Source organism: Cupressus sempervirens, chromosome 6 (genome assembly GCF_028749045.1).
Source record: "Cupressus sempervirens isolate cs-2001-9-10 chromosome 6, ASM2874904v1, whole genome shotgun sequence".
NCBI lineage: Eukaryota > Viridiplantae > Streptophyta > Pinopsida > Cupressales > Cupressaceae > Cupressus > Cupressus sempervirens.
Window position 1 is genome coordinate 712,637,315 of NC_143123.1, and position 25,730 is coordinate 712,663,044.

At 36.5% G+C, this 25,730-nt stretch overlaps 1 protein-coding gene across 1 annotated transcript in view; it reads right to left on the bottom strand.

The window, feature by feature from the left end:
• Positions 1-202: 202 nt before the first annotated feature.
• The window catches only part of LOC149554268 (B3 domain-containing protein Os11g0197600-like), a 101,357-nt gene continuing 75,829 nt past the window's right edge, over positions 203-25,730 (bottom strand). The window contains exon 5 of the mRNA XM_089789490.1: positions 203-1,093. Within this exon, the coding sequence (XP_089645616.1) occupies positions 500-1,093 (594 nt within the window). The 3' untranslated portion in view covers positions 203-499. The remainder of the gene's footprint in view (positions 1,094-25,730) is intronic.

Below are 25,730 nucleotides of genomic sequence, written 5' to 3' on the forward strand. Positions count from 1 at the left end.
TGAATGCATGTACCTTATGGCAAAATATAGCTGCCGAAGACTAATATGAAGAGCCAGGAAATGTATCGATATGAGCATTTACAATTATCATATTCATTTCAAGCTATGATATTGTAATCCTAATCCTAGAAAAGAATCAGTAAACCAAATCTCATCCTACACTTCATCAATAAAAGTTGCTGCCTTCTTCAACAGTTAAAAATTTCAGAAATTGCCTCTTCATTACATCCATCAAAAATTATTTGTACACTGTTTTGTGGACATCCACCCTCCGTCATTGGTTAAATGCTAATTTTTTTGTTTTCATATGAAACCAGCAATTGTGACACAAAAAGAAGATTTAGGTATCTACGGCAGATGGTTCTAGTCTTCTAAACATATTACATGTCAAGCACTATCAGAAGGAAAAATGAGACACAGGGATTAGTATGCAAATGGCAAGTTAATATGTCTCAATATAAGCTGAATTTGTAAGCTGACCTGGAATTGGATTTTTGGGCTATTCTAGGATTATAACATTAGAACAACTTGCAGCAGTATCACTACGGGTTGAAGTTCGACGTAAGTCACGTCTGCGAAGATTCTTTTGATCAATCATGACAGCTGATAGAGAATCTTTTTTCCCGTTTACTGTTGTTTTAGGACAATCTTTCTTAATAAGTTTTTCATTGCATATGTCCTGCTTTGGCACTTTATTCTGATAGCTGTGTGCATGTGAAACCAATGGCTGGTTGGAGGAGATATCTCTCTCATCTATTATTTTTTCTTGAGCATTTTGAGAGCTAAGTTCACAATCTTCTATCTTTGGAACTTGGTACTTTATTCTCTTGGCACTTCCTTTCCTTCTACCTGACATTTGAAAATTCTTCTGAATATGTACCTCTATATTTTGCTTGTTCAGCAATTCAAAAACACAGATGTCTTTAAGGTTCAGATTATAATGTTCAGCAAAATCACGCCATCCCCTCAAAGAATGTGGTGTAGTATTCTCTCCTGGCGACATTACTGGCCACTCAAATTTATCAGGACCCAACAGAGTTATTTCAGCCTTGCTCTTTGGTAAATGTTCTCGCATGAAATCTGATGGAACATTCTGAAAGGCAAGTGCAGTAAGAAAAATAATTGTTAGAATCTACAGGAGAATAGTTTTCAATGATAGAAACTTGGAAGTATTCATCTTAATGAACTGAACAATATATAATCTACACTTTGCTCAAGCACTATTCATTAGATAATTTTTGCTACAACATAACGTAACATGTGATGACACAAAAATGGACAAAGAGTGAATGCGAAGAATATATTTTTTACATCTATGTTTTCAAAAGCTGAAGGAAAATGAACAAGTCTTAGATTTCATTTTCAATCATTGTAAGCTATAAAATATTCAGATCTGCATAACAACAATACAAACTCAATGCTTCCCATCCTCCTCTTCCATTCATGTCACACAAGATCAATCCTCCATCATGCAAAGTGTTCACCATAGCTGCCAAGGTCCTCACGATATCCAGTGAAGGCAGATGTAGGGGTCCTTGATGACCCCACAAAATAACGGCATTCCTAATTTAATATTAAAAAGGTAGGGAATATCCTATAGATATCCCATAAGCTTTTACAAAAAGTGCAACAAGAGTGAGGGGAGGGGGTAAATTCCATCCCCATCTTCTTGTCCCTAAAACATCTCAGAAGTCTACGACATAAGTGTTGGCCATTTTTGCCCCCCATTCAGCCCATTACTGATATCCGATCAAAGAAACCTTCAATGGGTTGTTTTCTTTGTAGTGGGTCATCGCGCTAAGTTGGCGGCTAATATTTCGTGTTAGCTCGGTCCCATCATTGACCGAGTTGACTTGGTTTGTTTTCTAACCGAGCTCCAATTTCTTCTTTTGCTGAGTTGACTCAGTTTGTTCTTGGTCAAGATGACTCTGGCTACGAGGTCCGACGGCTCTCATGTTTTCGCAAGCTATCTGCCCATCTTCCCGAAAGCGCAGGATGCTTCCACGCGTTGTCATTCCGGCGTTTCTTCATACGCAAGTGTCTCCGAGTAATGTCCCCGATTTCTAATTAGGTTCAAAAGCTATAACCTACAACCATTTGTTAGTACAATATCGAAAATTGTATGTAAAACATATTAGCAACATTAGATTTAAATAAATACTAATTTAAATACGACCCAAGCTAGCCATCCTAATCCTTCAAAAGAGATCCTTTCTCCAATCACCTAACCCTCTAGTGAGAACTGCGTCTCAATTAGGTAATTGTCATAGAAAGAGCTTCTCCCTTAGGCCTCTTTGGGATCTCTGGTAACACTACTTGGTAGAGATCCCAACTCTACCAAGTCTCTTATCTCTCATATGCATATGTTTGACCACTACAATATATATTGTCTCTAAGAGATTCTCTATAAATCTCTCTTTGGGTTCCAATTTGGAATCCCGAAATTCCATTAAGAATGCTCTCTAGTCTCTGAGTTCTCCTTATGAGAAACTCAACATCCATAGTTGGATGCCCTCTACCAAGAATGACTGGTCTCTATATAAACCATAAAGTTCTCATCTGTTATCACATAAGCATTAGATATGAAAATAAATACATTATATCTCTAAGTTGTCCCTGAATCTGCACTTGAGTCTCTATGATATTATTCTGCCTTAGTCTTTCTTCTCTGAAATTGTTATGGTTTCTTCTTAATTCTGGAACTTATTTATATCAGAATAATTTTCTTCTTAATTCAGGGTAATGGACTGTCTTGGTCTTGGTGGCCTTAGATCTTATAGTAATTACAATTGGTGTCCCTTTCTTATTAATATTTTTCCTTCTTTCCTGATCATTAGTCTTCTATCTGTACTCTGTTGCTTGTGTGCCTAGGAGATATGTATTCATTTCATGTTCTCCCTTTGATGGATATTCTCTCTGTTCGCTGCTTGTTTTTGGGATATTAATTATTTTCTTTTGTATATCTCTTCTTTCAGTATCAAGTATCTCCTTTCTTTATTTTCCGTCTCTGTGCAAGAAGATAATTTTCATCAACATTTTTGCCCAGCCTGGACTCCTTCCCGAATCTGCAAATCGATTATGAATGCGAGTCTTGGAATATTGGATGACTGGATATATGAATCAATCCATAATTTGTTATCATTGTTCTTGGTAATGGACTATCTGTTTATGACATTATTGATTGAATGAATTCTGAGTGTGCTAGATCTCAAGGCGATGTTTGGGATTCTAGTAGGTGAGTATACTTGGTGTGTGCCACCATGTCTGCTCTGTATCTCATCTTCATTGTTAGCTTCCTTCGTATATGACATTGTTGTTCATGTAGTTTCTTCTCTGCAATTTCCAATATGAGAATTAGGGTCAATTGATGAATTTCGGCATCATGGACTTCAATTGCAACTCTTTACATGACTGCAATCTGCATTAAAACGCTGCTCTGCTCACATACGCTGATTCTGTTAATAGTTGGATGAACATACAAGCTTCTGTGTATAACTCTTTCCCATATTCTATTTCAATCTCTCATCCATCATCTCTTTCTTTGACGTGAGACTTAATTTGATTTTTATTCACTCTTTCTATCGGTATCCGTCCAATTCATCTTATTCGATTTCTGTACATCTTTTCCCCATGGCAGCTGTCTTTTCATGCTTGTCATTTGATGGGTATTACCTGCTACTCTATCTATCATGCCTTTCATTCCAGCTACTGACGAATCAATGACCCTCATTCGATTGCTCCTCATTCACGATGTGCATTTGATGCGGGGTTCTTGTCCTAATTCTGCCTTTGTTCGCTTCTTATCCGTATGTATGATCTGGTCTTCAACAGTTCTTCCTCCTTTTATTCATAGGTATCTCTTATTCTTTTTCCATCATGCCCTCCTTTTTCCCTTTGTATGATTATGTTATATATTATTTCTAAGTCTCTCTAATAGTCGTGTCTCTACAATATCCATCCTTATCTTTACTTAACCAAATTATATATATTATTCCCATATGTTATCATATTTAGCTATAAAATTTATTAATGTTTCCTCTAATATTGATTCATTTATGTAAGTTTTCATTCTTATAATATTTATATTGAATAATAATTTATATGATTATTATTATTATATTTTACTATTTAATTAATCAATCAATTATACTATCTCTTAATGTTTTAAATCATAATTTAGTATAATTATATATATAATTATCTCGGGAGAGGGGATATTACACTTCGAAGACTGGAATTGTGCAAGATGCTACGACACGTCGTCGTTCCGGCGTTTCCTCACACTGCAGTACTTCCTCGAGGCTTTGGAATCTGGAATTGCCCATGTAGCGAAGGGTCCCATCTACGGCGCTTAAGTTAGCTCAACATGCATATGCACAAATTGACGACGAAGATTCAATGGAAGATTAAAAATTTGTTGTCCATTCTGCCAAAAAACGAAACACATAAATGGCCTGCTTGTTTTTGTGAGATGGTCTTCTCATTCCACAAAAGTGCGAGATGCTGCCACGCGTCGCCATTCCAGCTTTTCTTCATGCTATGAAGTCTCCACGAGGCTCCAAAGCCCGGAATTGCACAAAAGTCATTGGATCTAGAGCATCTTGGAGTCTCCTCGTGACATCTTAGTCGTCTACTAGAAATAAAGAGGATCTACATTGACGGCTGCGACTTAATCCTTTGTTGGGGAGATTCCTGCCAGATCTGGGCCGTATGTTTCAAGAAGAAGACCTTCATTGACAGCTAGCATTTTTTTTTCAAGGAAACCATATTCCACCCAACCCCCCCCCCAACAATCAACTTTGCATTGTAAGTGGATAACATGTTGGTTATCCTTCCCCGCAGTTTTGTTTAGGGCTAGTTGTTCAATGCCCAGCTACTTCTTGGACCTTGATTTGCATAGTGCCAATGCACTCCGTGCCTCTTTAAGGCATGAAATGATCAGATTTTCGATGATTTGATCTCGTGTGGTTGGGTGCACTCATTTCTTGTTCTTCCTGTCACTTCCAGCAGTGATTGCACTTCATGATCAGATTTCTTCTAATTCTCAGATATTGCTCCCTCCGCAACTCAACACCACCTGGTTGGGGTTTGAACTCAATGTAAAAAATAGAGTTATGCCCATAGTTACACCGCCCTAGGGGAGGGGGGAACGGCGGAACGTGGGGACAAGTTTCTGGGACGGGGGGACAGAGGGGCCTTAATTTAGGGAAGGTGGGGAGACGACAAGGGGATGGCGGCGGGGAACTGGAGGGGGTATATATATATATATATATGCATATGGTATTTAAAATGCTAGTTATGAAAATATGTATTGCAGTATAAGATATAAAATGTAAAAGAGTAAATACTTGAACACTGCATTGAATTGGAACATCGAACATTAAACATAAATAGTTGAATCTGCAAATAGTCAACATCGGGATGTCCCCCATCCTCGATGGAGGTGGCAAAATCTGGTGGCACTACGGGGGGACAAATTCCCCAAGTCCTCGGTGAGTTGAAGTCTCTGGGATGTGCGGCAAAAGGAGGGGGACGCGTCCTCGTGTTACTATGGTTATGCCTGAACTCTATAAAAGGAAATTGTAAAAATTTGTTAAGGGTTCTTCTCTGTCTGTATTTTGCAGCAGCATTATGCCCTACAACTTTGCCTTTCCATTAATGAAATCTTTGTTCCTTACCTTCTCTTGCCATTTTGTTGTCTAGCGCATGTATGTGCCTTGTGGTGAATGTTTATTTTCTTCTTTTCTTGATTCATATGTTGTGTTAAGTCTACTAGCAATTGATGCATAGTGAAATATCTTCCCTTTCAGCACTTCAATCAGCTCGAAACTTGTATGTGATTCCTTGGGAATAGAATAGAGTCAAGACTAGTGTATTGTGGTGTTTCATTGATGTGTTGTGCAGTCATAGGCAAAGATTGTAATCACATTTCTATCTTGTTGCATGATGCAGGGGCATCCGGCACGTGAAGATATTTTGAAAATTCTAGATTATTATATTGTAACATGGCTTGGTAAGCCATTTCAATAGGTTTGGATTAGTCATGATACATTTCATGGTCTCTTTATTGTAACTAGAACTTAATCTAATTGATGTTGAAAACTGTTAGAGAGTCAGTTATAAAGTTAGTTATTGGATTGTGTTCTCTTCAAGATCTTTATCTCTGCAATAGAGAACCGAGAAGGTAGTGGTGAAGTAAGATAGCGTAGAATGGAGGATAAAGAGAAAATGATGTAATCAATTGAATACAAAAAGAATGAATAAAATAGACTTTTGTATTTACATCCGATTATCTCTTGACTGTGCGGATTTAAGAAGGTTATGTATTGTATTGAAAGCCTCTGTTATTTGCTGTTGGTTCAATGATTCTTCAAATTTATTAATATTTTCATCAGTGAGATCATGAATTTCTTTGTCAAGTATAATTGGTTATACAATGAGTTATGTTTGATTTCTTGAGATTTGTTTGGAGATATCAGTGCATAGAATTTTGATTGACTCATTCATCATTTTGCTGCGTTCTCCACATCATTGCATCACCCCCTTTACCTTCAGCACTTTATTTCTACAATCTCTCTCCCTTTTCCTCTCAAATAGTAGTTTAGGTGCACCCTGATAGTGAGGAAGCCAGCCTTCTCTAGAGTTTCAACCTCAGAGCGCAAGTCTCACACTTGGAGGTCATTTCCATGTTACACAGGGTCACTTGAGGGTCAGACCTCAAGCACGGGTGCAGACTTTTGTGTCAACAGTTTTTGGCACGCCCTGTGGGACAAGTATTAAAAGATTCAAATCAATTTTTAAAACCTCCACCTGTCATACAACAATTTTTGTCTCTTCCTGCTCTTCCTGTCACTTCCAACAGTGATTGCACTTTATAAACACTGTATTTGAAATTTTTATACCTTTCTATGTGTCGGGTCCTAGGGGAGACCCACCAACTCTAAAATGTTTTGGGGGTTGTTTCTGCCAATATGGCAGAGTTTACTACCAAGTACAGAACTTATGCTCTTAATCTAGTTTATGATATTATCACAGCATTCATATGACTAAATGGAACAATACACACAAATGGTAAAAAATATCTTTATTGCTTGTACCAAAGAGTTTACATTACCAATACCAATGATATCCAGAATTACTATTGATGAGCTAGAATATGTTACTTGAATTTCCCTCATTTTGGCATTTGATTTCCTCATGTTAAGCTAGTCACCATTTGGTAGAAAGTATATAGGAAATTTGATGAATATAAAAGGAAAGTTAGAACTTGAACTAGGAACGAAAATCTTGGATATATTGCTGACTGGATTGCATAATTGCATAAGAGGGGATTCGTAGATGGATAAATGGCTGGGAACATAGCTGATTGGCGCACAGATCATCTATTTCTAGTTAATAGTTTTAAAATGCTCAAACTGTTGTTTTTTTATTATGTTTCGATGGTCGTGGTTTTAGGTGAGCCAAAGACTATTTTTTTTGTTTTGTATAATGACAAACCTATGATCTATGTTCTGCAGTTTGTTAAAGACAGAATTAGTAAAGTCTAGTAGATAAATGCGTATGGATTCACCAAAGCATTCAAGCATATAATATAGAGAAATTACTGCTATTCCCATTAATCATTTTGTTGGATTCGAATGCATTTTTTTGAAGGAGTGAGCGATCAGAATATTTAGGACCTGGTAACCGGGAGAGGAAGGGCCCCCTTTGCTCATGTTATCAGGCATACTTTTGTGTGCAGTGTGGTGTGTGTTAATTTCATACTTTTAATTACTGTTATGTTTGTTTGTTGTTCATATTTATGTGATTTTTTTCATTAAACATCATTATATGTATTTTCTCTGTGATTCCAGTCATGTCAGCTTATTTGTTGTGTGGTTGATTGGGATCTATGAATTTTCAACTAATTGTATAGACAGATTTCAATTGGCATAATGAATCACTGAGTCGGGTATTTCACAATAAGGATCATGTATTAATAGGAATGCATGTATGTTAAAAAAAGATCATATCTGCTATAATCTACAATTCGAAAGCTTTATAAATCAGTGATTATCAGACCTGATCGGCAAGAAACTGTGATTCTGATATTTCTAAGTGTCATTCCACTTCCTGTCACCTTCGTGACACGAAACAAAACCAATTCCTTCTAAGGGTATAACCCTCAAATCAACTGAAGAAAACAACTTTATGAAATCTGAGTACAATCGATTTCATTGAAGAGCTCAATTAAATTTAGATCAGCTTCTTGATATGTTTTGAATAGGAAAATGAGATTTCTTTCAAGCTAAGTTTGAGTGTGATTATGTAAGTCCTTTTAATTTTCTTTTCCATATGAATTCTTGTGAATGTTAGGATAGTTTAAATCTTTTAAATATAGGATTTGACTCAATAGTTACTTCTTTTCCATTTAAAGAACTGAGTCCCTTGCATAGCATGCATGAATTCTTGACTTATTATTTCACCCCTTGAGCAAATAGCCAAGATATCTCTCATCAGCTTCCTAGTCCCAGATTGACATTTATTGGGTATTCCAGCCTAAATTATATCTCAAACAATCCATCAAAATAGACCCCAATTTTGCCCTACATTTTTGGTGTTGTTTCCGGGGAGAGATATGAAAGGCGTGAAATCATAGTACGTCAAATTAGGAACAGTGCGTCTTTGAGAGTGTCTGATCAAGTGTCGACCTTGCCCAGTGGTTTTGGGGGTTTGCATCTGTCCCCAATTTTTTAACACATAAAAAACTAAAAAAAAAACAAAAATGTCACTTTTGCCATCCCCACCCATCCCCAAAATCGGCAAAAAAATTTGCCGTCCCGAAAACCCATCCCACTATCCCCTGCCGTCCCCAAATTTTAGGCATCTATTTCAAGATATTTTATGAATATCAAACTCCATGATTAAAGCTATGAAGATATATTTAAGATAGAAGTTTGCTGACAGAAATGATTTGAGCATATCTAGTTGTCAGGGAAAGAACAAAGGAGCTTGAAGAAGCCAACCAGGAATTGCAAAAATCACAAGCACCTGCAAAAGAAGCTAACCGAGCTAAGTCAGAATTCCTTGCAAACATGAGTTGTGAAATAAAACTCCTATTCATGGTATTATAGGAATGGTTTCATTGGCACTAGATACTAACCTGACAAAAGAGCAACGAGAACATCTATTAAGTGTATTAGAGTCTGCAGATTGTCTCCTCCATATTGTGAATGCGATTCTTGATCTAGCCAAGATAGAAGCTGGTCGACTTGAACTTGAACATGTACCTTTCAAATTGTCAGATGTTATTAGTTCAACAATGAAAATGCTTCAGGTGCGTTCAAAATAGAAACAGTTAGAGTTATCTTGGGATATTGTTGTTGATGTACCAAACAACCTTGTTGGTGATCCAAGCAGGCTTCAGCAATGCATTCTCAATTTGGTTGGAAATGCAATCAAATTCACTCATGAAGGGTCAGTTTTTCTGTTGGTCGAACTTTATTGAGGAGATACTTTAGGGTTCTCAAATGTACATGGGACTATGTCCAATGGTGCCAATCTATGGAAAAAGTCTTCATTAGAAAATTCAAGGGGAGGGGTACACCTAAGCAACTTCTCTTTCAAAAGTTCAATGGGATCAGGCACAAACAGTGAGTTTCTTGTTCATGAGGATAATTTTATAGATGAAACTCTTGGAAAGATCACTATTAATAAATGTAGAAGTATAAGAAGGCACTCCTTTGATTTACCTCGATTATCATCAGCCTGTATTGCAATTGGTTCAAAGGCAGCAAGAAAAATGGAGATTGCTTCTATAGGAGACTATAACAAGGTTAATGACAAAAATGTCGACTTGATATTCCATGTAATGGATACTGGCATTGGCATCTCTAAAGAAAAACAAAAAGAGGTTTTTAAAGCATTCTCGTAAGCCGATGGTTCAACAACAAGGCTCTATGGGGGAACTGGTTTGGGATTGAGTATAGCAGAAAGATTAGTGGGAATGATGGGTGGTCATATCTGGTTGGAAAGTGAACCTAGCAATGGAAGCACCTTCTCTCTCATAGCTCGATTTGATAGAGGGGTAGAAATATCAAGCAGTGAGACTGATTGTAGAAGCAGATTTTGCATGATAGAAAAAGAAGCAGATGCAGTTTGCCACCACGGGGATTGTGACTCTCAGAATTTTTTCGATGGCATGGAAAAGATGTATGTTGGAAATCAATTGACAATATCCAATGAGCTCTTAACAATTGCCCATTCTTCAAATTCCAATGGTGCCATCCAGAGCTTAGAATCAAACAGAGAGCTTTCAAGCAAAGCTCCATCTATACTTGGTAAAGTTGGATGTGAGATTGCCAAGGCCAAAGACATGGAGAACCATGACATGTCAAAATATGATGTGGATTCATTAGGAAATGGTGTTCCATATGCAAGAAGGGAACATGAAGATTCAATGGTTTTTAGGGTGCCCAGTTTTGGTAATGAATCTCTTTTTAAAGGGCTGAAAGTTTTGCTTGCAGAGGATAATTTGGTAAACCAAAAGGTTGCAAAATACGATGAGAACTGTAGTAAATAAAAAGCATTTAGATACTAGTGTGAAACTGCAAATACCATCTATTATTTTCAAATAAGTGTGATCAAAGGGCAAGCGTATTTGGTAGTAGCGTCTTCAAAGTAATATCCAGCAAATGAATGTTAGGAGATCAGTATATTCGACGGTTGAATCTATAGCTTCTATGTTTTACAATATTATCTGAAGCAGGCGGAATATATTTTCCTTTGATTTTGATCATATCTAATGATGTTTCGTATCTATTGCAGGTTTTAAATTACCCAAGGAGGATAAGCAATACTTCTTCATACACGATGAAAACAGAGGAGCCATGTCAAGCTTGAGCCAAAGATATGCAGAAGCAGGAGATTAGCAAAGGTCCTTAAATGGAATTGAATTTTCTTTGAGCCACTAGAATGCCGAGATATGGACGGCTTTTCATTTGCGGGTGTCAAATTGTGGATGCATATGCGAGAAAAGGTGGAGTTATGTGTAAGCACAGTGGACACAAAAGATATAAGCATCTACCACTGAAGATATATAAAGCAGGAATGATTAAACCGGCAGTTGTATTTGGTTTTGATTAAAATTATATAAACATTAGTTAGTTTATTATGAAGGGTTGCAATGTATGGACAAAGCAACCGACACCCTTAGGTTTTCTATAAATATATGATGAGAAAATCAAACAAGACACCAGTCAATATAATTTCAAAAGGCTCTCGACATTTCTAAAGCATATATTATTATATTTCTTTTATGAAAGGGATTGAAGTTGAACTAAGCTCCTGGTTATTGAGATTGTTGGACATACATTTCAAATACTGTAAGAAATTGTGTTGATTGGAGCATCAATACTTGGGTGTCTTCAACATGAATTTTTTGCAGTATATTCAGTAAGGATTTCATTTGCTCTAGAGTTAAATATTGTATAGTTCATCCTTTGTGGTCATTTTATTCTTTATTTATTTACAATTCATTATCACGATAGTAGATCAAATTGTTCGCTGCTATTTAAATCTGACAAATACAAATATCTTGAAATATTATTGTTTTCCTTATTTGTATCTATTTTGTCCGTATAAGGGTTAAAAACATCATAGACTAGTTTAAATACGCATAAAAAGAAACAATTTAATGCATCGTGATAACTGAATTGTTTATAGATACAATATATCTAATATCATAAAGTTGTATGTGAAAACATATACTTTTGACTCTATTGCCCATTTAAATTTCGGCACTGATCATTAAAACCATTCATATTTCTCAATCTATATGCTGGCAATTTTCTAATCTTTTTCTCTGAAGGGGTTTGATATTTATTTGTTTTAGTGATTCATTTTAAAATTTTCTTTCAGCAATTTACAACTCTACGTAAAGTAATCAAAATTCGAAGATTAATATTCACCATTTGCAATCTAGAAGTTTTCCTTAGAATCTTGCCATTTAAGGAAATTGTCTTTGCATTATATCTATTCGCTATAAAACATCTTGGATCCAAGTTTTGTTGTCTAGGATCAGGTGTACAGGCCTTGGTTTTGTGGAGCCAAAAGCGCAGAGGATCCAAATCAAATTGATTGATTCTATCAAGTTGGCAAAAACTGACTAGATATCCTAACATCAAGTGGGCAAGGCTCATAGGATTCTAATCAACGATTTTGATAACCAACACCCATCTCAGAAGTTTGGGGGAACATAGGATATTTGTGACATTTGCAAGAACTATTCTCGGTCCCATAGATCTTTTCATGGATATTCAAGTAAGCACTCTACCATAGATAATGCAACGAGTATTACAAAACGAGAAATTGGTAACTTACTTGAAGATCTTAAAACTGATTTATTAAATCATATAGGAAAACAAATTGACACTTCATATACTCGCAAGAAAACCAAGGAAGCTGAAAAGGCTTTGGCAGTATATTATCCGACTTGCCGTAAGAAGCATGGACTAGAAGAGTGCCCCTATAATCGGACTCACGTGGCATCTCTAGAAGAGGCGAGAAAAAGTTCCACACTACGACCTTTTCCTAATGGGATGGCTCCAATAGAATATACAGAAGAGCCAGTCTACTTTATAGCTCCAACATGCCCTTTCCAACCACGAGGTTTATCAAATGAACATTTCTTAGGACCAACTTAGAATTTTCCTAATCAATGCCCATTGTATGGGGGATGGAAACAACCACAGCCACAACATTATCCTTGATGGCCCCAAACTTTCTAACCCAATACACAACCGTGGCATTAGGCACGGTGACCATATGCCCCACAATCTTCTTATCCACCTCCACCATTTTCTTATCCACTTCCACAACCTTACACACAATCCTATCCTCCATAACATTCTTTTCCACCTCCACCCATAATAAGTCCTTATCAACAACCACAACAGTTTCTTCCTCCTATACCTTCATCTTCCTCTAATCCACCTCATCCACCCAAACCCACATCTATGCCTACTCAACAAAATCCAAATCCCAATGATAAACCTTCCCAACCACTCTACGAGGTGGCCAATTACCCTACTTATCCTATAAACACAGCTGAGTTGGATGGAGTACAGCTAAGATTAGGAAAAGATCTTAAAGGACCTACTATCATAGAGGTTAATGATGAGCCTATGGAAGAACTAGAAAAAGAACCTCCCTTTCCTAATCGGTTCATTCCTACACAAGAGCCTAAAGATACAACACATACAAAGTTTGATCTTTTGAGTGAATTATGAAATGTTAATATCAAGATTCCTCTTTTGCGGGCTCTCAAGGATATTCCGGTATACAACAAAACGGTTCAAGAATTACGCACCCAACGACAAAAAAAGAAAGAGGATCCGAAGACTGTTCAAGTAAGCATAGGTAAGGTTGTTATCCCCAATACAGTTGTGGATTTAGGTGTTGCAACTAATGTAATGACTAATGAGACAAAAATCAAGTTAATTCTTGGTGGGCTTAGACCTACACCCACAAAGCTTTAGATGGCTGACCGGTCCTTAGTGAAATCTAAAGGGGTAATAGAAGATGTTGTCCTCTCCATTGATTCCTTTATGATTTTACAACCCAGAGTTAAGTTGGGAGGAGGTGGGGGGGCGGGGGCATCCTTTAATCTTAGAGAGACGCTGGTTAGTACCAGCAAACATATATATTCATTATATCTCAATAAACATGGTTATCTCCAACGGGAAGCAAACTAACAGTTAACACTATAGCCCCTTGCTCAACTATTGTTAAATACGCAGGATCCTATTTGGGTTGATAGTGATCTGGAAGATTCTTTCCAGTCCTTACCATTGAACAAGCACAACATCTAGGGGTACCCAGAGAGGATAATATCCTTGCCAATTTTCTTCAAAATAGGCATGAGTCAAATGATGTCCTAGAAACTATTATTTTTCCTTTCAAGTAACTGTTAATAGTCCTTTTGGGAATTTTCCTTTGCTGGAAGGTTCTTGGTCTGTCCGACATTTTCTCATATTACACCAATTATTGCCCCACCAGTGTTTGTACAGCCCACTATTATCTCTAGACAAACCAAAATTTACCACAGGAAGCCGGTTTAATACTCTTGCACCATCAGAACCTATGGAAATCCTCCCAGGACATACCCTTAACATTAACCCACAATTAACACCAGCCCAAATATAGGACCTCATAACCATGCTCAAAGAACATAAAGCTGCATTTGCTTGGGCATATCAGGATATGTGTGGTATCCATCTAGATACATGTACCCACCACATCTATATAGAAGGGAGTCGTCCTGTTCAACAACCACAACGAAGAATTAATCCTACATTGTGAGATATAGTCAAAGAGGAACTCCAAAAATTGTTGAATGTTGGGTTCATTTATCCTATCTCAAATAGCATGTGGGTATCTCCTTTGGTAGTAGTACCAAAGAAAAATTGTAAGTGGCACATTTGTGTAGACTATAGAGCATTAAATAAGGTGACTAAAGAGGATCACTTTCCCTTTCCATTTATTGATCAAGTTCTGGATGGTCTTGGAAGGAAATAGTTCTTCTCTTTCCTAGATGGATTTAGCAGATATAACCGAATTTGCATTGCTCCAAAGGATCAAGACAAGACCACCTTCACATGCCTATGGGGTACTTTTGCCTACAAAGTTCTTCCTTTTGGACTGTAGAATGCCCTAGCCACGTTTCAAAGGGCAGTATTAAGTATTTTTGCTGATTTAGTTAATCATTGTATCGAGGTTTATATAGATGATTTTACCATTCATGGAAAACCTTTCCAATAGGCTAAGAATAATTTAGAGAAAGTACTTAAAAGGTGTATAGACATAATTTGTACTTAAGTCATGAAAAGTGTCACATGTAAATGACCGAAGGGATTGTGTTAGGTCATTTAATCTCCTCAAAAGGTTGAAGAGCACACGATTATACTGAGAGAGAGAGAGGGGGGGGTGGTGAATCAATATAATAGTGAATTTGTCAATTTAAAACTTATATCCAAACAATTAAGTTCAACTGCTGAAATGAACAATTATGCACATGAACACAATAACACAAAATTTACATGGAAACCCAATGCGAGAGAAAACCACGGTAAATAAATGCTTTCTAATATAAACTGTTCTTTTACAATGTTTTGTAGGCTACAACCTACTAGAGGCTCTAACCCCTATGTTTATGAGCACCAACACACTAGAAGCTTCAACTCCCACACTTCACAAGCACCAACCTATTGGAAGCTCCTACTCCCACACCAATGAAACTTATCTTTCACCTTGCATTGTTGCTCTTACAACTAATGATGGAAACTTTGAAAACTCCTTTAACTTTGAAGTCAGCCAATACTTATACTTCCACTTGTCTTTTTAATGTGTGTATATAAATATCAGTGTAATGGGACTCGGCGAGTCTCACCAGGATTTTGCAACTCCGAGCTAGAGTTGCCATTTCCAAGGCAACCTGCCTCTAGACTCGGACTCGGCCAAGTCCTGGTAGAGTCCACTCGGACTCGCCGAGTCCCAAGCCCAAGACTCTCACCAACGGCCAACACATAAAAAGTTAAAAAAAATTAAAAAATCATTATTTTATGTTGCCTTTTTTGGTTGTTATAACATCTAATTGACCTAAAAAGGTCATTCCACCATTTGCTTATGCTCACAAGAGAGAGGAAAGAGTTAGAGAAGAATATTGGGGTTTTGGGAGAGAAATCAGCAAACTGGTTGGCTCTCCCGTATCGATTGTTGGTTTGTGCAACTTTGTAGCTTGCACTGAAGCATTGAGAGGAGCTTAAGGGAGCATTTGGAGGAGGTTTCTACAAACTTGCATTTCCATTGTTTGACTTTGTGCAAATTTGAAGAGGTAAGTTACAAGTTATATTTCTTTGTGTTGTTTTATAATATGTTTTAAACTTTTACATTCATAATTTTTACTTCTCATTTTGTTTACATTTGTTTGGTCTCTACTACTACTATCTACTATTTAGAATCTAGATTTATTCTAATTTATGTTGATGACAAAGTAAGAATCTCTAAAATTTAAAAATCTGATTTGATGCTAACTTTTTTCTATTTATAATATATTCATATTGCAGCAGGCTAGTAGCAAACACATTGAAATTTGACATAATGTCTTAAGGTGAAGAAAGTGGAACTAGGCCTCCATTTAACGCCAATGCAGACCCAAGTGCAATAGCAAGGGATAGGGCTTGGAAACATGCCATCCCGGGACACAAAAAGGGAGTTGTTACATGTTGGCATTGCAGTGCAGTATATAATAGGGGAGGAATAAATAGATTGAAGTATCACCTAGTAAATATACCTAGATGTGATGCTAAAAATGCATAAATGTACTCCAAGATGTTATGTGAAACATGCAAACTCTTCTAAAGGAAAAAATGGAGAAAAAAGAATTGAAAAAGAAGCAACAAGAAGAAATGGCACAACTAACCCAACAGGAATCTTCTAGTTTTCGCTCTTCATTGTCCCCTACTCCACCTACGGATGCCACTGCTTTTACGAGTGTGACCATTGGGCCTTGCATTCGTAAGCAAAGATCGACACTTGATTCCATGTTTGCTCCACGCACAGCTCCAGGTGCACAACCATTGCTTGAGAGCATAGGTTGGAACAAGGAGAAACATGATTATGTAAAATTGACACTCGGAGACTTCTTCATCTACAACAACATTTCATTCAATGCAGCAAGGTACTTATTTATTTAAATTTAAATTTATGTCTTCTCTTGCTTTCAAAGTTTCAACTTTCAACTTTCAACTTTCAAGAGACAATAATATGCTTAGTTTGTTTATTTTAATTTGTATTTTGTTTTCAAATTTATTTATAATATACTAATTTGTTTAACTTTAAATTTTATTTAATTTGTTTTAGGTCCCCTTATTGGCAAATTGGAATCGATGCTGTTGTTGTTTGTGGTCTGGGGTCCAAAGCCCCTAGTGTTGAAGAGCTAGGAGGCCCTATTTTGAACCAAAGGGTGGCTGATGTAGAAGTTGCAATCAAGGAGAAACGTGAGGTGTGGAAGACGAAGGGTTGTACCATCGTGACTGATGGTTGGACTGATAGGAGTAGAACACTCATCAACTTTCTTGTCTCCTCATCAGGTAAACCATAATTGTAGTTAGAGTCTTAGACATTAAAAATTTAGAAGTAGAACTTGTACTTAAGTGATTTAAGTTTATAAATTATGAATTTATAAATTATGATTCATCATTAATCATTACACTAATTTGTTTCTTTTTCTTCAGGTGCCACGGTTTTTTTGAAATCAATTGATGCCTCAAGAAAAACAAAGAATGCTAAATATCTTTGTGAGATAATGGATGAAGTGATAAAAGACGTGGACGAGAAGAATGTGGTGCAGATAGTTACAAGTAATGCAACAAATTATGTTGCTGCAAGAAAGCTTCTTATGGAGAAACACCCTCACATATTTTGGACCCCTTGTGCTGCTCACTACATTGACCTCATGTTAGAAGATCTTGGTAAACTCCCTTGGATAAAAACAATTATAGAGCAAGGAAGGAGTGTATGCAAATTCATATATAATCATACATGGGTCCTCAACCTCATGAGGAAACACAATGGGCAAAAGGAATTGTCTCGTCCAGGGGTCACTAGATTTGCAACCAATTTTCTCACATTGAAATCTTTGCTTGATTCAAAGGGAGGTTTGAGACACATGTTTGTTAGTGAGGAGTGAATTGCAGGGATTGATGTAGCTAATCATGTTTTTGATGAGGCTTCTTTTTGGACACCGATTGCTAATATTGTGACAGTAATTTTCCTTTTTGTCCTCATTTCAACTTTATTTTGTTTATGAAATTATGTTATAAATTATTGTTCATTTTTTAAAGAAAAAACTTAAAACTATTTATTTCTCTTCCAACTTTCATAATGATTGCAGTTTGTAAAGCCGCTTGTTGTTCTCCTATGAACTATTGATGGAGAGAAGCCCTCAATGGACTACATTTATGAGGGCATGGACAAGGAATTGAGATAGGTATGGTCCTATATGGGATGTCATTGATAGACGTTGGCACAATCTACTTCACAGGCCTATACATGCAACTGCCTACTTTTTTAATCCAGCATACCAATTCAGCTCACATTTCAAGGCTGATGATGAGGTGTGGAGCAGCCTCTACGATGTTGTAGAGAGAATGTCACCTGATTCAACAGTTGGAACAATTGTAGTCCATGAGATTGAGTTGTTTAAGAAAGCTCAAGAGGACTTATTTGCATGGGAGTTGTGCAAGAAAAATAGGACAGAACTGATGCCTGCCAAAAAAAATTTATTCTACATCCTAATTTCTAATTCTATTACCATTTTAATTTGATAAATTGAAAGTTATTGATATGATTCAAAAAAAATTTGTTTCAGATGCATGGTGGGAGATGTTTGGTACAAAGGTGCCAAATTTACAAAGGATTGCGATTCGCATCTTGAGCTAGCCATCTAGTGCATCAAGATGCAAATGTAATTGGAGTCTATTTGAGCACATACACTCAAAGAAGCGCAATAGGTTGGCAATGAAAAAAATGAATGATCTTGTCTTAGTTCACTACAACCTTCACCTTTGCCATAGACAAATCCTTGGCATTTGATACATCACCGATTGTATTAGAGAATGTTGATCCTCATGCAAAGTGGAAAACAGAGATGGTTGATCCTGTCTTCAATGATGAAGATGTGGAGTAGATAGATCAGGTGGATCGAGAGACTAAAGCAGTAGCGATGGCAATTGAGAAGGCTAGAGCGCGAGGAGAGAGTGCTAGACCCTGAGGCTAGGAGTGATGGATCTCAATCTGATGACGAGGATTATGTGGGTGAGGATAAGGATGAGGATGAGGATGAGGATGAGGTTCAGGCTCAGCGTCAAACACAAGGAGAGAGGATGGCTCCAAAGTCTTCCATGACTTATCTTAGGCGCACTCATAGGAGGACATAGACTACTATGAGCCTTAGTCTTCTAGTTGTTATTTTGATATATGTTTTGAATTTTTGAATTTGATACCATGGATTTCATAATCCATGAATATTGTAGACATTTGAGTCTTTGACATTGGAGTGACACTATGTTTATTACTTTAAGTTTATAGTTTTTAACTTTATATTGTGCCATTCAGTTTTTTTCCTTCAGAAATTCACTTTTATACTTATGTGATCTATGCAAAATTGTGTATGTGTATTAAGTAGCTTCTATTTATCTCAATTATTGTGTATTTGATGTTAATTGACTAAAAGATGCATGAAACAATCTTAAAATCCTTAAAAATCTTTGAATTTCATGGGTTTTTCAATTTTTCGAGTCCTTGCCAAGTCCGATCGCTGAGTCCGAGTCCGAGTCAGATTTTGACTTTCTGAGTCAAAGGCGATTCTGAGTCCTGTAACTATGATAAATATATAACAGATTATAAACCTCATTATATAATATATTCTTTTATTACACTTTTGTTTTGCTTGTGTTTATATATCAGATTAAATCTGAATATATATATATATATATATACCCTCATAAGTTTTTTAACTGATTGACTCCATACTCTTCTCTGCATTTTCTTATTCAACCACTGACTTGCCTTTTACTCTTAGATGAGTCTCTATTTATATTATATCATTTCAAGTAAGAGTTATGTCTCTTGAAAAGAGACATCTCTTATTAGCAGCATATCTTTTCATTACAAAGAGATCTTAATCACACCATTTCATAAAATGATTTGTTTTATCATTTTATTCTTTCTTTTAATAATCTCCACTCTTAGTTCCTCGAAAGATATTATAACATGAAACTTTCAATGATTCTATAAAACCTTGTTTTATACTTTCATTTATATCTGCTCAATACTTTTATTTAGAACAATACTATTAACTTGACAACCATTTTGTATATTCTGAAGGAGCCATTTGAATCCACGCTGATAGGATTATCACTGTAAACAAATTTGATGCCCTTGTATTTGATTTGCATATGACCTAACTGTGATGTCTCCCCCGTTTTTCTCTGACATGGACTCCTTCGTGTATATGCTTAGAACAATACCAAAACTCATTGCTTGTCACGTGACGTAGTTTGTATCTATCGAAACTGGTATTCAATGTTCTTGTTAATTAAATGCTGCATCTTGCTCATGTCCCCGATGGTTTATCTATCTTATCGGCATCTCTAAGTTTGAATGTTTCTTCATATTAGTCATTGTTGGCAACCCTTAGAAATAGTTCCCAGCATTGTATATTATCCGATTGTTCTGGTTCGTTGTTCATGCTTTTGGATTTAATTCCGATGGACCTGTGTGAATATTTGTTAGAAAGTGCTCCTCTTATTGCTATGGTCATCGTTAATTCCAAAAATAATTCTCTATCTCATACTGTAGACTCCACACCGGTTTTCCTGTTCTGCACCTCACAGGCTCTAATATGTGTCTGTGACTTTCGGTCTTCGAAAACTCGAAATGAAGAACAAAGTTTATAATGTTAATTCTGAGATACATAGCCGCCATCGATCTTGCTCCTTATTATTAAGAGTTCTATCATGTATTTGGCAGACTCTTCCAATTATAGAGTCAATTCAGTTATTCGCTGCATATAGGTGAACTGTCCGTTCCTTGTTCTATCTCTTTACCTTCGGTGATGTCTTTTTATCTTTTTATATGCAACAGTTATATTAATGTTGTTAATGGCCTTCACCCTATATGTTCCTAAGTATCTTATTTGTCTTGGCTTCAATATTTATTTTTATTGATGACAGTGATAATAATTCTGCATAGTATGTATTTGCACTACTTCTATCTGCTTCAATCTGGTGTTCATCTTTCCACAGTATTCCTATCAGGTATGATATGGTCTGATTCCTCCTTGTAATCAGGCCTTCGATAAAAATCTGTTTATTTATTTCTGTCTTTTTATTCATGGATATTTTTGGTATTCATTTCATATTTCACTATTGCCTTCAAATCATGCTCTTTGTTATATCGATATTTGTAGATTCCCGATTATGGAATAGTTCTGTCTTCTTCTATACATATTTGTCTTTCATCGTTTATGTTTCTAAGTGCTAACTTCAACATTATATGATGTCAAATATATCCCCCATACTGATCTTTCACATCCGGTCTTGCCATAATATATCTGCACATTTTCTATTGTCATAACATTTTACTGTCTTTCATTTGTATACTGGAACATTTGCAAATCTTATATACTTTGATACAAAGCTTGATACTTCTCTCATGTGCTGCTGTAGATATTCTATTAGTTTTGCAAATTTGTAGGACATATACACTTGACTGATTGTTTCTTTTAAAATCATACTTGACATCAATGACAATTTCTCATCAAAAGTATCCAAGCTGATCCTAAAAAGATTCAGATAATTAATAAGTGTTATACTGAGATCACTTTTCTTGTTGAATCCTAACAAATTATCCAAGTCTAAATCTCTTGACTAGGTCACCCTTAACAGGGTGAGCAGGATCCTAACACGTCTGAAGATTAATTCCCTTAACTGAGTGGCTCATTAGCTTGAGTTCGAAATCCTCCTACCATGTTACTCCTAACAGAATAAAGCTCTTAACAGGGCTAGAGGCAAATCCCTTAGTCGGGTGACTCTTAACAGGGCTAGAAGCAAATCCCTTAATTGGGTGACTCCTAACAGAGTTTGCTCCTAATAGCATATTATTGTAACCTCCTAGCAGGATTAGGCCTCTAACAGGGCACATTTCAAAAGAGTGCAAATATTTGTGGGTACTAATTCCCACTATTGTTTTCCCCTCTCACCAAGGGTTTTCATGTCAAAAATATTGGTGTTATTGTGTTGTGTGAATTTTTTTATGAGTTGTTTTACTTATTGTTTCACAAGTTAACATTGGATTCTTGTGGTGAATGGTTATAGTGGTTAGATCTGATTTTGAGTAATCATTCCGGTTAAGTTAGTTAAAATTTTGAATCTGATTGATTAGTGATTCACACCCTAATCTTGGACCTTAAATATACTAACAATTGGTATTAAAGCTTAGCTCCTCTTGGTGGGAAGCCTAAAAGATTGAGGCAAAGATCAAAATGATGAAGAATGGAGATCTATATTAGAAGAATTGGGCCACATTAGTGGACAAATATTGAGACCAAATATGTTGGACCTAATGGGACACCCAATGCAGATCAGTTGAAGGTGGAAATAAAAAGCATACAAACATTGGATGCCATTGTAAGTACTTAATCTGATACTGATTTTATTCATATTCATACACTTAATACTGCATATGATGTTTGGAAAAAGCTTAAGTTAGTTTATGGTGGAGATTTACATGCTCAAAGTGCTAGGATTGATAGCTTGAAAGTAAAATATGATGACAAAAATGGTAGAATGTGAAAATGTTGCTCAATATGGTCAAACATTAAAAGATATGGTTACTACAATTAGAAGTGTTGGTGGAAAGAAAGAAGACGAAAAAGTGGTAAGTAAACCTTGTTGCCTGCTTCTGTCGTTAGAGTTTCTACATTTAATGAGTAAGAGACTTTTACTAAAGTTTCCATTGATGGACTAATTGGAAAGCTTAATGCATTTGAGATGAACAATTATGATAATAGTGTTCCCAAGGTTGAAGCAGTTTTCAAGGTATCCTATCACTGGCTCCAGGAAGCGAAGGCAAAGAAGTTGGTAGTTACTAGTGTAACACGAGGACGCATCCCCCCCACCCCCAAAGAACTGGGCAATCTCGGAGATGGGGACATCCCTAGGACAGGGGAACGGCATCTCGGCATTTCGGGCAGCGCCACTTAGAGCGCCACCTGTCTCCGAGACAGCGAGACGTCTCCTATGTGTGGGTGCGGGGGGGACGCGACAAAGTCTCCTTTATTGCAGAGGGACACAACAAAATCTACTTTATTGCGGGGGGATGTGATGGAGTCTCCTTTATTGTGGGTGCGGGGAGACTTGAAGTTTTTGTTTGCATTATAATATTATATACTTATTTTAATATCATGATTCATGACACATGATACTTATTGTAATCATCTTTATATCATGACTCATATGATCATTGATTACTTTTAGATAGTAGAATCTAGATACTCATATTATTGATCTAAAGACTGATATATAGACTAATATTTGCCAATGTTCAATGTTAATGTTCATTGTTTGTTTGTCATTTGATCATGAATCATGACGTTCTAGTTCAAAACTTCAATGTAATATTCATTTTTAATTTTTTATTGTATAAGTTTACTGGTTTTTACATGTTTATATGATTATATGAAGTTACATTGTATAATTGTAGTATATATTTTCATAACTAGCATTTTAAGTACCATATGTATGGTATATACACCCCTGCTCCCCCCACCACCCCCCCATCCCCTACCGCCATCACCCTACCACCCCCAAATCAAAGCCCCTCTATCCCCTTGTCTTAGAAACTTGTCCCCCCGTCTCACAGGGCGGTGTAACTATGGTAGTTACAGAGAGCTTGACGCATTATTTGAGGAAGAAAAAAGACAAGATGAATTTCAAGCCCTTCTTGCAAGAAAATTACCTAAAGCCACCAATAAGTATAAAGGTAAACTACCTTTGAAATGTTTCTGATGCAATAAGATTGATCACATTGCTGCTAGATGTCTATGTTGATTGGAAGGATAAGAAAAGAAGATTTAAGGATAAAGGAAAAAAGCAATATTATGTTGCAATACATGGAGTGACTAATGATGAATCAGAACAATGATGAAGAGGAAGTAGTGTTTGTTGCTATCAACAAGAAAACCACACAACGTGAAGTTGAGAAGGCTTTAGTCTCACATCTAGATCATACTAATTATTGGGTCACTGACAGTCGATGTTCTCACCACATGAGTGTTGATAGAAGCAAATTCATCAAGCCTGAAGAGTTTGATGGTTGTGTAGTTAGATTTGGTAAACACACTCCATGTTCGATAAAAGATAACAGTTCTATCTCTCTAAATGGTAAGAGCAATGTTGATGATGTGTATCTTGTTGAAGGTTTGAAGCATAATTTTCTTAGTGTCAGTCAAACGCATGACAAAGGTTAACATCTAGAGTTCAAGGTAGGTATGTGCAGGATTCTAGGAAGCTCATTAGATTTAATTGCTACTGGGAGATAGACCAAAGTTAACTTATTCTATTTGAGTACTACTGTCAATAGTTGTTTGGTTGCAAAAGTTGAAGATAGTTGACTATGGCATAGACGGTGTTTGCATGTGAACTTTGATTGCTTGATTAAGATAAGCAAGACTAATATAGTTAGAGGATTGCCTCCGTAACTAAAATCAAACAATGTTATGTGCAAAGAATGTCAACTAGGTAAGTTGACTAGAACTACTTTTAGTAGCAAGTCTTATTTATCTGAGAATATTTTGCACTTGGTGCGTACTGACTTGTGTGGTCCTATGAGGACTACAAGTTATCACGGAGATAAATATTTTATGCTATTTGTTGATTACTACTCTAGAGTGATGTGGGTAACTTTATGAGAGATAAGTCAAGCATTTCATAAGTTCAAAGCTATGTTCCCCGGGGATTCATACCCAACCTAAAAACAAGCATTCCGTGGATGGGGGGATGGGTATGGGATGTCCCCCAGCCGTCCCCAAAAAGGGAGAAAAATTGCAAGGGACATCTCCGAAACTTGGGGACACTTGAGGAAAAAAGGGGGACGGGTAGTTGTACCCGGTATGGAAAGGGACCGAGTACGGTTGGCTGTTTTTGTATGCATAAAATTTAAAAAGTGAACATAAAAAAACATTTTGAAGCCTCCAACTAGGTCGCCCAAGTGGGCCCCACCCCTCCAAAAGCCCTAAATGGTTTAAACTCACCACATTTTAGTTCTTTTGTCATTTATTTGGTTTTCATTTTGTGTTGCAGCTGGCTGGCGTTTTCATTTTGCAAGAAGATAAGGGGATATTTTTGCTTTCAAGAGTTTGACCAAGGGTTTGATCTTTTATTTTGTGCACCAAGTATGACACTCTTTATGCTTCCATCTATCATTTTTTAAATAGATTTGCAACTTGCAATGTCTGATTTTTTTAATTATTTTTTCATTGTTTCAACTCATATATCTATTGCATATTTAAACCTCAAGAGTCAAAACGATGCACAATGAGCAGCAGTGAGAGTACTAGTAGTAGTAGTGATGAAGAAAATGTGATTTGAATTGATGTTGCTAGTAGTGAGACTAGGAAAAAACCAATCCTAAATCTGATTTGTTTAAATGTCCTTCCACCATTATGAAAAATTTTGCAAAGGGTCCTTTCAATAGGAAAAAACCTCTTCTCCAATATGTTGTTAGTAAATAGTGTAGCCGACAAGTTGTTGTTGTCGGTAAATATTGTGTAGCCGACAGGTTGATGTCGTCAATAATTGTTATGTAGCCGACGGACCCCTTCAGAAAGTATATATATACACCATCCGAGATCATTGTAATCATCATTATAAGCATTATGTAATCTCTTTGGCATATATGTGAATAAAAGGGATACCGCTGTTACATGTTCTTATTTCATTGTCTATATGCATTTATTCATTTACCCCATATAGGAAACATTTGGTGTCGTTGCCCAATGGACTTGGAACAAGGGCAAAGGAATGAAGACTAATGCCAAATCAGCTTGACAAAGATAGAAATAAGATAAAGGGAAAAGATGGAATACGCACTGCACAAGAAAATTTAATTTTGGCACAACAGGCCGAGCG